The 15,655-nt window shown below is 33.8% G+C and overlaps 2 protein-coding genes across 4 annotated transcripts in view; both read right to left on the reverse strand.

The window, feature by feature from the left end:
- Positions 1-15,655, reverse strand: part of Ptr (Patched-related) — a 38,676-nt gene that overhangs the window by 10,481 nt on the left and 12,540 nt on the right. For 2 of the 3 annotated variants that reach the window (XM_053770002.2, XM_053770005.2), the window contains exon 2: positions 295-571. In XM_053770002.2, the coding sequence (XP_053625977.1) occupies positions 295-571 (277 nt within the window). Of the gene's footprint in view, positions 1-294; positions 572-7,609; positions 7,691-15,655 lie in introns of all 3 variants that reach the window. The other variant, XM_053770003.2, reaches the window with a different exon arrangement.
- Positions 10,954-14,123, reverse strand: LOC128683960 (uncharacterized). The gene is made up of 2 exons (XM_053770082.1): positions 13,748-14,123; positions 10,954-13,072 (listed from the first exon to the last, which is right to left on the reverse strand). Exons 1-2 carry the CDS (start codon positions 13,807-13,809, stop codon positions 10,954-10,956), a joined length of 2,181 nt encoding a protein of 726 aa, XP_053626057.1. The 5' UTR covers positions 13,810-14,123.

The following is a 15,655-nucleotide window of genomic DNA, read 5'->3' on the forward strand; positions in this document are numbered from 1 at the left end:
AAATGGTTTGTTTGGTAGATACTTAGTTGTTCTTGCACTGAGCCTTATTATTACGAGTACTTAAACTAAAACAGTTCTTAAAAACTTCCGACGGACTCAGTGGCATCCTCAATTCTTTTGTTGTCTGTCAGTCTAGATATAAGTGCTTACTTATATGACTGCTAGCCTGAGCTTTTTCCCTGTTTTTTCTTCAGCCGTTGAGCGTTGAAGTCAACGCTCAACGGCTTATTACTTAAGTAAGTAATAAGTCCCGTTTTATACTCTTTACCAGTGGTTCTAAAGACATAAACTAACCTGGTCTAGTAATTCTCCCGACGTTAAATCTGTGGCTGTAATTGACTTTGAAATGCTCCTCGACTATTCTCCTTTCCAGCTTGCCCTGGCCCCGGACCGGCGAGAACAGGTACTCGGGGTCCATCTCGTAGTAGACTCGCTGGTACCCGGTGATCATGAGTAGGGTCAGCAGTACTGGTATGATGATGAAGTAGCCAGGCTGCCGGCCCACGATCAAGCCGAGCTTGTAGAAGGATTTGTTAAGAATGTCGTCGACGAATGTCAGCTTGCAACCCATCTGGAAGGATGGGAAAGGTGAGTTTGTTTAAATATTCGCGGTTGGAGATAATAGAGACAATTGAACAATAGGGTCGCAGTCCGATCAGGCCTCGCGAGATCTGAATAGTTAATTAAATTTTCCATATCCATAATTGTAAACAAACATTATAAAACGTTATAATCAATGGGGAAGATAAATTGAAAGAAAATAAAACAAGTCGTTTAATTGCTACACAGATTGGTTAGTAACAACGAACTAGTAGGTACCTTGTGCTTGAACGACAGTTCTTTTGTTGCTAAGTTACTTACTTACCTACAGTTCGAGCGTGGTAAATTTTTTACATGTTCGATATGATGTAGATATTCAATTATCGGAAATTTGTAAAATTGTATTCGTTGTACTTTTGTATGTAAGTACATATTTGTTACAAGAAGTAGTACAATATATTTATGGAAAAATATACTACTTATTTATGACCTCATATGATAATATCCTAACCCTTCATTCCAGTTTTCCTTAAAGTCAGTAGGTACATTAAAACAGGGCTTTTGTAAATTAAACCAACTTTTTTGACTAAATACGTTAGACGTCCACGCTCGTCCACGTGATTGAGTTCCATTTAATATTTTGGCAAATAAAAAGGTCCGCTTCATAAAATATGTACTTAGTATAGTGTTCTCTATGTTTACCGATACTCCTAAGAATGAGCAAAACTTTGAACTTAACATTATTTAAATTATTTTAATTATATTATGTTATCTACGCTTTTGATAACGTTTTCTGATGCACTTTTATATGCACCATTATATGACGTGATAATGTTTTTTCCTTATGCATTTACAATCTACAGTACCATCGCCAGCTTTAAGCAATAGCAATCATGTTGTTACGTATTGCTTGCCATCAGGTATGTGCGCATGCTCATGTCCAAGTTAGCGGTCGGCTGCCCCCGTTTCAACATGTCTAAACTTGGCGACCGGTCCGTTTGTCTGTGCATAATTCAAGGAAAATCAGAAAAACTATCTAAATCAGGCGTAGATAATTCAAAGGTGTCTAGTTAATTGCCTTGACCAGTATTTTATAATTTCAAAATTCAATAAGGATTTACTTATTTCAGTACAAACTTCTTAGATACAATTCATACAATTAGGCAATTGTTAATCGGACTGGGAAATCTGGATTTTCACGTTTCTTCTGATGATGTATCTACAAGAGACATAAATTTGAGAAATATTATGACTTAAAAATTACATAACGAAGAACAGTAAACATTTCAACAATATTTATTTGTTGTAATTTAGGGGTCATACATAACTAAGATATGACGTGATACATTAACCTGTGTTACTAAAATTACTAGTTTATACGTACGACCTTAATTTAATAACAAAATCGGAATGAGATCATTACAATAAATTCATCATTACAATTGTATGTGCGATTTATTATTATATGAAAAAGGAAATATTTTCTGTAGATATCATATTTACCAACGTGCGTTCTGGGGGCTATCATGAAACATAAAACACGTAGCACGTCGTTGCGTCCACACGTTCTCTTTTTTACACAATACTCTTTTTCTCATATCGTGTACATTTAGGAAAAAGAGATAGCATGTGGACGTTAGTAACGTCCGCGAAGCCCGGAGGCTGCGTAAAAATTTACGACAACAAAAACAACAACCCTCCTTGAATATGCTATTGATGCCTATCAGCTGCCTTAGTCTCTGTTATAAATGTATGTCAGTCGAACATACACAGTTAAATACACCGGTTGTTTTACTCCGATTCTCTCGCTCAACGTATAGAATAGTCCCTTAGTCGCTTCGTACGACATCCACGGGCGGATATGGAGTGGTTGTTGGATTCAAGGGTGGAACGACACGCCACATTAATAATTAAATAATCCTTCATGAAATTAAGGGAACATAATGTAATATATAAGAGAGCAAAATAAACTGGAGATTCTTCTCATTGGCGATGCTATCATCCTTACGAGGTTTTTTCAATCCACCAATAAAATCAATCTCTTTTCAACTAAACTTGTCGTCTATTTCTACATTTAATAGATCACTTATTAAAATTACCATAATAACGGGTAATGAGACTAGTAGAATAATTCCCATCATAGCTTAGCCGCAACCGCAGTACCTACTTTGGTTTTACAATACTATAATTTAGCAGAATTGGGTTTTATAGCTGACTCAATTACCCAAAGCTGCTGTTTTACGAGGCTTTGTGATTTATAACTTTTGAAAATTATAGCTAACAATAATACAAAGTATGTGTGGGGTGGCCCAGCCTAGAATTGCTGTCTCAGGATGCTTCTACCATCAACTAACGAAACATACATTGCTTGTAGAAAACCGATTATACCAGTCCTATTTCTTATAAGTCTGTGCATTAAACGAATTCTATTCTCACCTTTAATCGCAGTTAAGCGATAGAATATTTAGTATTATTATTAGAATATTTAGTTTTATTATTCAAATTAGATCATAGAAGGTGTTAATTGCTAAATCCATTGGACAGAGCACAGATATAAAAACATGAACAGAGTCGTTGTTCAGACCTATTTCATAGTTAAAAAAAATATTTATAGCGGCCGACATCCAAAGCTTGCAATGTCAAGAATTTTGCAATAAATGTGCAATAGTATAATGTAGTTACCACAGCATATCAGTCTGTAAACGTATATTAAAGATTATCTTTGTTTAGTTAACGAAAAAAATGTTGATGAAGTAATGGTAATTGTAATTGAAATTAAATCTAATCTGTTTTTTTCAACAAGACGTCCATCGACTTTTTTAAAATGAAAACAAGTAGTCATTATGCAAAATGAGTATTTGTTCAAGGTTTGTTCATGATAATGACAATAATGCAAACACTAATGACGCGGAGAAGGCTACCAATAAATCTGATTTTAAATGCAATTGTTGTGTTAAAAAGTTTTGATAAGCTATGGATAGCGAAACAATGAGAAAATAAAATATAATCCGAATCTATATTAATTGAATATATTTGCGCGTAAGTATCTTACTTACATATTTAATTATACCTACCATCGATGCATATTTATTTAACAGATCATTAAATTATCAGTATTGTTTTTTATTATTTGGTTAGGGTTAATGTATTATCTACTTAAAAAGGCGCGCGCGCAGCTTCTATGCAACTTAGTAGGTTAGAGCCTTAACAGATAATTAATATCTATGTCGGTGGACCATCAATACCAGCAGAACTCCTTGACCGGCCGTGCCTTTCACTGCAGGTGTCTACTTTGTACACGTTTTCTAAATACAACAGGAAAATCGTGGAAAAACACTACAAGTTTGCATTCCATTTTTATTTAATATACATTAAATACTCAATATACAAATAATCATAATATCTAAGTAACAAAATGCGTGGTTACAATTAGTGATTATAATGATTGGCCAAACGGTTTAATTGAGTATGTAATTGTTTTTTATTTTATTACTTAAATATGGTTGGAAACAGAAATGGGAGGCTTTTGCCCAGCAGTGGGACCTAAATTTAAAAATATAAATATTTTGCTTCTTAACATAATTCTTCAAATGTTTGTAGACTAAAGTAACTGGACGATCGATCGGTGCAATGTAAAGTGCAGCAATAAAAATTACCTAACTAAGTATATTAAAATAATTCTGGCGATTATCTACTGATTGAGCATGCGTCATAATATATTCATCCTATTTCGTCGCATAACAATGTGGCGTGTGGTTCCGGTCTATATTGGGACTGCTCCAAATCATCCCGTGGATGTCGTATGATTCATAGGTATGTCACTTCATACGGTATAAAGTGACTAAAGGGACATATACAGTAGTCTTGGCTGCTGATAGACCATAACAGCATCAAAGAGGATTGAGAGGTCAGGCAGGTTTATACGTATTCAAAGTTATAAAGTTTTTTTACGCTGACCCAGGGCTTCGCGGCGTCACAGCCACGAACACGCGAGGATGAGAGAAAGCAACTTGCAGAACGGTCATACAGCACCGTTATGTAACTAGGTATCTAGCAAGTAGTATAAGAACCTGTGAAAGTAAACACACCGGGCGGTCACTGACTTAGTGTAAATGAGAACTCCTATTGACCGCAACTGCACTTTTTGCATGCCTTAGTTTTTGGTAAATACAATACAAGAAATCTGCATTGCTCATTAAGAACAATATTAGATACCAAAAATACAGTGATAGATTACCATTACTGTAAGTAGAGTTCGCTTCTTAAAATAATGGTAATATATTATATAGACCAGGGTTCCCTTAAAAATAAAAGTCCTAATTAACACGCTGTTTGGTGTTTTGGCAATATTATAATGACACGAGCTACATGCTGCGTAATTTCGCTCCCGTGGGATTCGGGATTCCAGTAGCCTTTGCCTCCCCCATGAAAGTGGTTATTAATTTATTTTATTTTCGAAGTTCTTACAGCGAAATATAGAGTAAACTTACATATGTTTCAATATATAAAAACTATGCTAATTACAAGACTCCGCCTATTAATTTGAAACAGTTGAAGAATACCAACTAAAACAAGATATAACAATACATACAACAATTAGAAGAAAATAAAAATAAAAACGACTAAATGCGGAACAAATACTATTGATATATACAAAGTATACTTATTGTAATATTTATTATACAAAGAAAATATTTTTTCAAATGGGACCCGCAGTTTCAGATTTAAACGCGGTGAAAATTGTTGCACTAACCAGAAGAACAAATTGTTCAGCGTCATAATAGTTATGAGTACACACATTTGTTTCTATAATGGAACGGAATAGGAAATTAGAAAATTGACAGATTGAATATACGTCATTATAATTTTATAAATTGTTTCAGTGAAATATTTTCTTAGACTTTAGCTTTCAGGGAGCACACGACCATCTATTAAGTATTATATTTTTCCAAGATTTCGTAGATTAGTTCTTAAAATTATTGAACAGTTCATACGATAAAGTATGGTTCTGCATAGCTTTGTTTAAATACTTAAAGTATGTATGTATATATAGTAAATTCAAGATCGAATTTAATTTCATTGCATAATTGTAAATTTCAGACAAAAGTGGCAATGGCCTACATAATCCACTTTTTCAGCCTATTATTAAGTATCATTAATTGCTACAAATTAAGATCTAAACTGCGCTATAATTTATGCATTGGAAACAGAAAAGTGCAGCAGTAAATCAATGTAGCCTCCAAAATTATTTTTTGATAAACTTGAACTCTTGTTAATTTCATTGATGTTTGGTGGAAAAAACATTTTAATTTGCAGTATTCGTTAAAATAATTACTACATATAAAGTGCGAAATTTGAAGTTACCACGTTAACAGAACGTTGCTAAATCGCCAAAATGATAATCAAGTGATAATTCGTGGAGGAATGGGTCAATCGTTGTCAATGCCAGGAATGTTTTGCAACACAATTTTGTAGAGTAAAAAGTTTACAAAAAGCTTACCTGGCGTTGCTCTGGATTCTAATTAAATTCTTGTTTTTGATACACAAAAAATCTGATTTTATTAACCCTCAACTACAAAAGGATAAGCTTGACATTAGACAGACATGTTAAAGTTATAAATTCAACGTCTCTGTATGTCTGGCCGTGGCTTAGATTAGAAGATTTTGATCTAGTTATTTTTATTTGAAAGAAAATTTAATCGAGAGTATTAGCTATTTTTGGAAAATTTGCTTTTATTTGTTTGGCAACCGGCAGCTCTTTTACCAGCAAATGAGAGAATGCTAGTAACTTCGCTGTGGGGTTTCCTAAATTCTTAATTTAACTTAATTAATTAAATAAATAATTATCGGTATAATTAATAATTGAAATTTACTCAGATTTGATATTTCGAGTCTGATAATTAAGTGTAATTCTCTAGTGCTATAGTTGATAAGTAAATTACCTAATTAAGTAGCTGTTAATAAACAAATATTTAACAAATCCTTGTACTTTGATAGAAATAGAATTGAGGTTGCGTCAACAAACCAACATAATAAACTTTTAAGTGCATCGTGTACCTACTATTTACATAGAAATAAGTACCAACAGCAAATTATCTCTTATAAATATAATTACACACAAGTATACTTAATTGTTAGTAAATGACATGTCATTTTTTATAATAAGTAATAATAAGTACAAAGTTAAGCAATCTTCTAGAGGCTATAATGTAGTCGACGTAGGTCTACGTTATTTCTAAAAATTACTCACATTTATAGATATATTTAATGGCCTAATTATGTATATTTACAAAAGTAACATTTGCACAATATCCTTGAAATTAACTTTAGTAAACACTTTAGAATATTGTCTCATAATGGAATACGTTTATATGGCAAGGTTTACATACACACCAACTTTTACATCTATTACCAATGTTGACTAATTTCTAAATCTCTTCCGATTGAGAACTTTAGTGGAATTCGTTGGCTAAATGTGGGTGGCTAGATGTGTTTCTTAAAACAAAAGTGGATATAAAATGATTAGAAAAAAAAAACAATTGACAATATTCGGATTGAGGCTCCGGCTACGTCCCTGGCACGGCCCTAGTGTTTGGAGTCATCATCATTTGGGATCATCAGACCTAAACGGTAAATTAAGGGGAGGAGAGCGATTTTTATAATATCTCATATCCTCCAGTCTTTTGGGAATAAGTTTTTTTGGTTTTCGCGTTTAGTTCTTTTGGTGGTTTCAGTCTAAATATCTAGGTGCAAAAAGCATGAACAGCGGGCGTAGTGCGGATTTGCATTTCACTTCTCGCTATTGAGTCGATTCGAAGTGAGACGCAGCGAACCAATCACATTGCGGTGTGGTTGTCGTTGCGTCACAATGGCACAATGTGATTCGCTACGTCTCAATTCGAATCGACTCGTGGGTGCGATATAAGTGACGAGAAAATTACTATTATTTTTCTTTGTGAATATAATAGTAATAATTAATATACCATTACGTTACCATTTTATAGGTATGTGCGTTTGCCTTGTACCCATAGCGCTACCGCGTTTTAATGTATTAATATTAGTTAATTACCGACACGCCAAGTTAGGACCATGTTGTACACGCAACATGCAGCATGTTGCCTCTTTATTCATTCAAATGCCAGTTAGTTACCTGTAACAATGTAACATTAGTGTTAATATCTAGGAATATGTAATATTTTAAAAACACAGATTTTTATGAATATAATCACTACATAGTACAAAACAAAGTCGCTTTCCGCTGTCTGTCCCTATATATGCTTAGATCTTTAAAACTACGCAACAGATTTTGATGCGAGTTTTTTAAATAGATAATGTAATTCTTGAGGAAGATTTAGGTGTATAATTATCCATGGTTTAATCCAAGCGAAGCCGAGACGGGCCGATCTAGTTTGTTTTTATAATGTACAAAGTAAAATTATTAATTACCTCGAAGTTTGTGATGTGATTATGTACCCTGTTTAATTCCAAAGGTTTTCAATTAACGTAGAAAAGTAGTTAGGTACGTAGTTATATTGTTCTGTCCATGTAATATTTTAAAATGATAAAGTTTTTAAATACTTATTTTTTTTATCGAGATGTGTTCTCCTAGTGTTAAATTTTATTCAAGTTGCCTAAAGACATCTGATATGACCTTTACGACTGCCGCCATTTAGCGCCACCAAGACGCATGCACACTAGAGAGTCAATTAAGGTTTCCTCGCGATATTTTCCTTCACCGGAAGAAAATTTAATACAAAGTGTCTCCTGATATAGCTCATACTGTTTACATTGCCGATTATATATATCTCTCTCTCTCCTCTTCGCGTTTTTCTCCTCCTCGTTGCATTTAGGGTTGTGACGCCACAAAGCTTAAATATAAATCTTAAAATTTTGAAGATTCGGCTGTTATTTTACAGTCGGCCGCCTGTCTGACGTCAACCTTCCTTGGTATCTATAAGATACCTAGGCTATTTGCCCCTTTAGTCGCCTCCTTTATCCTTTAATCTTGCCAGATTATACTAACAAGCTTTTACCTGAGACCATCATTCTATAATATACCATCATCATCATTCTATAATATACCTAAAGACATTGTACATCGTATGGACATAAAACGTCTGAAAGAAAGTTTGTATTTTTTTAATTTATCGCGTCGTAAAGTCCTAATATACGTGGGACCAATGGATCAACAACATTATTAAGTCTCTTTTAGATAATAGCTTAAGGTCAAGCCCAAGGCTGGGTCGTGGCGAGGCAAATGGAGCGTGCGAGGTTCGGTCGAGGCTGGGATACCGTCGGCTTTCCTTATGTCATTTCCGTAGGTTAAGTCACTATTGTTATGTGACACACATGTGAGAAGCTTGTCTGGTTTCAAACGCTCGGATCTAAATATGGAGCTGCGTGTTTACAGGGTGTTTTTGAATAGATACCTGCTTAAATTTCACAATATGCTCGGTACACGGAATTCATTAAAATATTTTTATGTCATTTTTTGATACGAATACTTTTGCTTAGAACTTGATTGGTGTGTATAAAAACGCCGTTGAATTCGATGTAATAAAACTTATAGTTTTTCATCCCACATGCACTATTTTAGTACCTACATATCGATAAATAAGAAGTAATATTTACCAAATGATTTCATATAATAAAATATAAGAAGGCATAAAATCTTTTAAAATTTATGTTTAAATCGGTATCTCGCCGTGCGTGTATTTTTACACGCTTGGCGTGTAAAAGGAGAATTAAATTAACACATTTAAAAAATATAACCGAATGCCAATGAGTTAAAAACTGTATATATTGAACTATTATACAATCAAGCGAAATAAGGTTTGATCTATAATAAGTTAATAAATTTATTTCAGGGCCTAAGTACGAAGGTCATACGGCTATGAATAACCAAAAGTTTCGAAATATATTAATATTAAAGATGTGCTGTCTGTATGTATGAGTCGTGTCGTTGCATAACATTAACAATGCAATAAATTAATACCTTCCTTTTTCTTTGCCAGTTCCTTAGACAGTAGCAGGTGGTGGTCGCGACCTTGATGTTTTTTCAATCACTTAAAAATCTTTAAATAAGTGGGTCAAGGTCTTAGAAACAGGTTAGCAAAAAATGTTGTGATTTTAAAATTAATCGTTACATTGGTAATTTATATAAGGAAGTCTCCTGTCCAATATTTGCAAGCTAGTCAGCTTGCAAATATTGTTGATATGTATTGCAATACAATTTCTTTTGACTATTACAATTCAAATTATAATGTAGCATTTCAGTTACTTAAATTATTTTTGTTAAAAAATACATCCAAAATTGGTTTCGTTTCTTACGTACTTACTGCTTAGAAATTACACAATGGTTCGTGTGAACGTTGCGAATAGGAAATGATGTAACTATTTAAATTGAATCTGAGATGTAGACAGTCGCGATGGCACTAGTGTCATTTAGAGCGACTTGAAGATATATCTATGTACAATAAAGTTAAAAAAAAAACTATTCTCTAAATAAACTTGGAATACGGCCACACACTGGTCGAGCACCATTTAAATAACCTTTCCGAGTCGAAAATAAGTTTTTTTTTATTTTGTCTCGTTCAGTCAATGATACCGAAAAGAGACATACGGAATATATTTGCTGCGACCTAAGGCTACAACTTCATGTGGCCACACACAGCGTTGATGTCCATCAATAAATAGTTATTATTTCTAGTTATGAAGCTCAATGACGTGTGTATACTGTGAAGGCGGTCTTGGATGGGTGTCAAAAAATGTATTGAGCTATTATCTTGAGTTCCTCCTAGCTCCGGGCGTTAATATAGTTTGTATAAATAAAGTCGCCCTTTGTTTCTATCTCTTTCTAAGCTTTCTTCATTGAAACCACGCAACGGAATTTGATGCAGTATCATCTCGGCTGTACAAATTCAAAACCTAGTAAGTCTCATGAGATAAAATTTACAGGAGAGACAAAAAACGAGTTGGTTACTTTGAAGTCTTGCCACTCCGAAACTATAAAGGGTATAAAGACGAGAGTTAGATCAAAAAATGCGTTATATCCTCGGCTAGATACCGTGAATGTTAAATAAAGCGTAAATGTTATGGAACAAATTTTATGGCACTTACTAATAAATAAATTGTATCTTTATTTTAAAATAACAGGCTCCACAATTTCTAGACCTAGCAAGTGCACTTACTATATTAATAAATTTGTTGAATAAATTTATCTCAGGCACAATGATCATTTATTAAGGCTAGTAAGTGTATTCTGTTCTTTATCAGTAACTATAACTCTTTGTGCATACATTTTCATAGAACGTAAACGTAAGAAAAGTAGGTTTTCGAAGCTAATATTTATTTTTTAAAAGTAATAAAAGAGACATAGTTAAAAGAGTTTAAACATACAAGTTAAAAAAAATCTTATTGTTCTATCATTTGCCCCCCCGAAACTAAGTCTTCTGAAGTATCAGAAACCGGTAAATTTAACCAAAATTGTTTTCGATTTGTAGGCATAAGCGGTACCAGTTTTGTTAAGATGCCATCTCTCTTACTCTGTTTGATTCCTCTTGGACCATCAATAGTTTCTGGCAGTCGCTTTACATCAAATTTTTTTACAAGAAAATCGACTTCTTTGTATTGATCGTCAAAATCTAATTTGTAGAACATATTTCTACTTCCATTCACAAATTTAACATCTACCAAAGAATTCAAAGTAAGAGTATTAAGTACGTCGTCGGAGTTTCGCCTCGGGCTTCTTCTTTTTTTAACCCACTGGTATTTTTTCTGGACCTCCACGATATCAAGATTATTTCTAGAATTCTGCACTGCATCTTTATAATCTTCATAGTCGTAAATGGCCTCCCGACGCTTGATTTGAGTTTCTATATTCCCATGAACACTGTCTGCAGTCATGTGGGTATGCCCTTTAGTCAAGTACTTCAGATTTATTGTTTCAATTGAAGAAAATCCAGCGTTCACAAGAATTACAAGTGATGTAAATAAGATCCAGTTCTTGTTTTGACTAGTACAATTGTCACACCAAATGACTAAATGTTGTACATCTCTTTGCTTTTCGAGTAGTGCTGCAAAAGCGTCAACTATATTATTGCCATCTCTGCCTGCCCAAGCTTCGTGCCAGAGCACACAATTGCAGTTAGTATTTAACCCTTTTTGCAGAGGGGCGAATGTTAAATTAAAAACAATGAGACGACTTAAAAAAAATGAATCCTTGACTTTAGGCATATCCGGTAATAACATTACTTTTTGGAGATCCATCGAGTAATATCTAACTCGAATAGTGTTTTCCTGAGAACAGTCTTCTTGATATTTTCGAATAGCTTTATCTGCTTTAATTTTGTGGCATTCGTAATCAGCTTTTAATGTTTCCGGTACCGATTCGTTTTCGCATTCTGCGACTTGCTGCTCAAATAACGCACAATCAGCACATTTGTCTCCTTTCGGAAATTTAAATGAAATGTGCATCCGTTTCAAAGTTTGTCGGTAAACTTCTTTAGAGCATGATATGTTTGGAAATTTACTTTTAAAGTCCTTAAACATGATGTTCAGAGTTAATGTTCGGGGTAGATAACGAGCAAGTGGCGCATTGTTTCTTCTGTAATGAGAGACAGTAGGGTTAAAAGATAAAATGTGGTTTGAAATAGGATCTCTATCTAGTCTACTTTTTTTTCCTCCTCTCTTCTCTGCAACTTCTCCATATAATACATTTCGTTTCACACCTCTACTTATCTCAGTAATAACTGCATCGGTTTTGTAACCCAAAGTTTTGAGAAAAAAATTTTTGCAGACATTGACTTCTTCCATATTTTCGTCGCCTTCATTAAGTTTAGGTAAAAAATAAAATCGGGATTCATTTTTAGCATACTTTGGATTGGGATTTTTTTCAGTCACTTTACGTCTTTTGATGTTTTGAATTTTTATACACTTGATCAAAAAGCTTTTACGGCTCTCAAAATTTATGTTCCAGTAATTTTCCCAAATGGTTTTTCTTTCTTCTAAAGTAAATAGTGAACACTGCCTGTTACATTTATTTCCACATGTTTCTTCAATTAGTGGATATTTAAGTTTCTTTTTTTCAGCTCCCTGCCTATCATTTTTGGACATTAAAACTTCTGCACTATTAACAGAAATATTATGCCGAGGATCTATTTCAAAGGTTGGCGGTTCATTATGTTCTTGAAAACGGTTGGCTTGGTCTTGGTCTAGAAATATAACTGTGTTTGGATAAGTTGCAATATATATAGGTGGAAGTAGAGCTGGCATAAAGTTGGTTTGATTTGTAATCTCAGGAACTCTTTCAAATTCACTTAAATCAATATCAGAATCGTTGTTTACATAATCTCCAAAAGAAAATCTGCGCTTTTCGTTCCTTAAAGAATCATATAAAAAATCAGGGTCCTTTACGGAATCATCACTATCATACAAGTTATATAAATCTGATGGTAAATCGTCGTTATTCTCTTCTCTTGAAGTGCTTGGGATAGGTTCCTGTTGATTTGTAGTATTGATGAAAGAATGTGACCTGAAATAGACAGCTAGGCTCACAAAAGCAACACACACCCGTGCAAAAAAAAAGTGCATTAAAAATAGGTTAAAGTTTAAAAGGTAATTGGCAAAATAATAAAAAAAAACCATGCGAACACCCAGTACCAGAAACCCATTGAAACTAACCCACCAATTAGGCATAGTGATGAGTGCAGTGCACAGGAATGCTTGTTCAATTTTGATAGTTAAAATTTTGATTTTAAAATTAAATTTTATTGTGAATCTCATCCACAAGCAGCGAATATTTTCTGTACAGTTTAGAAGCATGGAATGGTGCTATTTAAATAAATGATTTAGAAAGCTATCGCGAGATACCTTTTTCCATTAATATATAAACTTACGTAGCTATAAAAATACTTTATTAAGCTAACTACTTTACACTGACCACAACTATCAAAACATAAAATAATCATCTCTAAAACCGGTTTCTAAAAACGGAGGTATGTCGAACAAACTAACCCTTTTCTCGAAGTCGGTTAAAAATGTAGTCCTTGATGTTTCATCCATTCCATTTCCACTAAATTCCATACATAAATTATTATAATAATGACTATCCTAACCATTTACTTTCTTATAAGACCACACCCACATGTTTTTAAGGTTATGAAAAAATATTTCGAAATTTGTACATGAACAAAACATGAAAACTTACAAATCAGCATCTTGACGGGAATTAAGAGCATTTAAAATTCTTTTTGATCTATAAAATTGCATGATTTCTTCAATTGAAATAAAATTATAAACGGGGGAAACTTAGCACGTCACGTCGAAACTCGTTCTGTCGCCATACTGAATTTGTGCGCGAACTTCACCCACTCTGTTGACAGTTTCAAAAACATAGTAAGGCGCGTGACAACTTTAAAAACCTAGCAAGGCATGTCCCTTACTAGGATTTTAAAATTGTTTTGGGACTTGCTAGTTATTGAAATGGTATTTTTAATGTTTTGATCATACGGATGTGTACTTGCTAGGTTTAAAGATTTTAAAAATCGAACTTTCACATTGTTTTTTAATATTTTTATATTGCGAATCTGTGCGTCATAGCCTATACACCCGTAAAAAGCAAAAACCCGATTTTTCAAGGAGTTGTCCCTTGCTAGGTTTTGAATTTGTACAGCCGATCTGTTATTTAGACAATTTATTCCCGAAGGTTTATAGACGTGCGAAGCCGTGCCGGGTCGCTAGTATCTTATATCTGTACATGTGTTCTTGATTGCAAAGTCTTAATCGAATTTGAGACAAATTGATTTCTTAATTAATGGCTTAAATTGGCATATTCAGTTTCATAAGTGAATTGACTGATTTGATATACTTCCAAATTACATAAGGTTCAAAATTTAATAGTTCATGGTGGTTTGTTATGGTAAATTCGTCATAACAGTCGATTAGTCAAAATGTAGGTATGGAACAGGTGTAAAAAAATTAATATTTTCAATATACCTATAGTGTAATGTAATAAATAGTACGTGAATACTTTGACTGTGGCAAATTGTATCCTATTATTATGATGGATCAAAGATCAAAGCTACAAACTACTAGCAAATTTCACTCTAAACAATTCTGAAAGTTGTTATTTATTTATCTGCAAAAACGATTGAGATTACAGAAGTTAAAAAAAAATTAAATTATATATATAAAACAATACTCGTGTACTTTGTAAGTAATATTCGATAAGGGGAAAAAATTAAGTATTTCGTTAAAATTATTTAAATATATTCGTGTAAGAAAACTATACTATGACCGATGTTGGTATATGCTGTCATTACAATACCTTGATAGCAGGAAGCTGTTCTTGTCACGAATACAGCTCGATGTTTTCTTAATTGCGCCTGCGCATGGCGTGCGCTGCGCAGCGTTGGCGTGCTCTGCGCATCGCTTTCTACCTTCGGTCGGTGTTAGGTGTTACAATAAATTGCTATAACGAGAACGTTGTCAATTATTCTGCCATATTATATTCCGCGGAGATGGTCAGTATATATGATTTCATATCTACTAACTACATCAATACAATTTAATATTTAAACGCAGACGTGTCTATTCAAAAAACTATTTTGAGAAAAATTTGTTAACTGGTTACGGTTTTATATACTACTTTTTATTATATTGAAATAAATTACCACTAGAGTGAAGCTACAAGTCAGGGGACAGGTACTTAAAAGATAACATTGAACTAAAGACCAACAACCAACAAATTTACCAAGCTTCGAAACTCGTTAGTAGAATTTGCGTGATTAGAAAATCTTTACACATACATTTAAACTTTTCTATATAAATAGGGAGCATTGAGTACGAGCGCAGCACTATGATAGCTGCAGTTGCTAAAGGGATAGATGGACAACGCTCAACGGCCCACACTAACGCAGGACCGTTGGACACAAACACAGAAACGGGCACAACACATATTTGTGAACACAAGTATAAAAATTTACTCGCAGTGGGAATCGAACCCAAGACCTCCAGATAGCGGGGCGCGGTGACCACTACGCCACTGATGTCGTCAACGAGGTGCGCCACGATGTGCTAAAGATGCAGTTATGAAAGGCATTACGATTGAAGAGCT

Source organism: Plodia interpunctella, chromosome 3 (genome assembly GCF_027563975.2).
Source record: "Plodia interpunctella isolate USDA-ARS_2022_Savannah chromosome 3, ilPloInte3.2, whole genome shotgun sequence".
NCBI lineage: Eukaryota > Metazoa > Arthropoda > Insecta > Lepidoptera > Pyralidae > Plodia > Plodia interpunctella.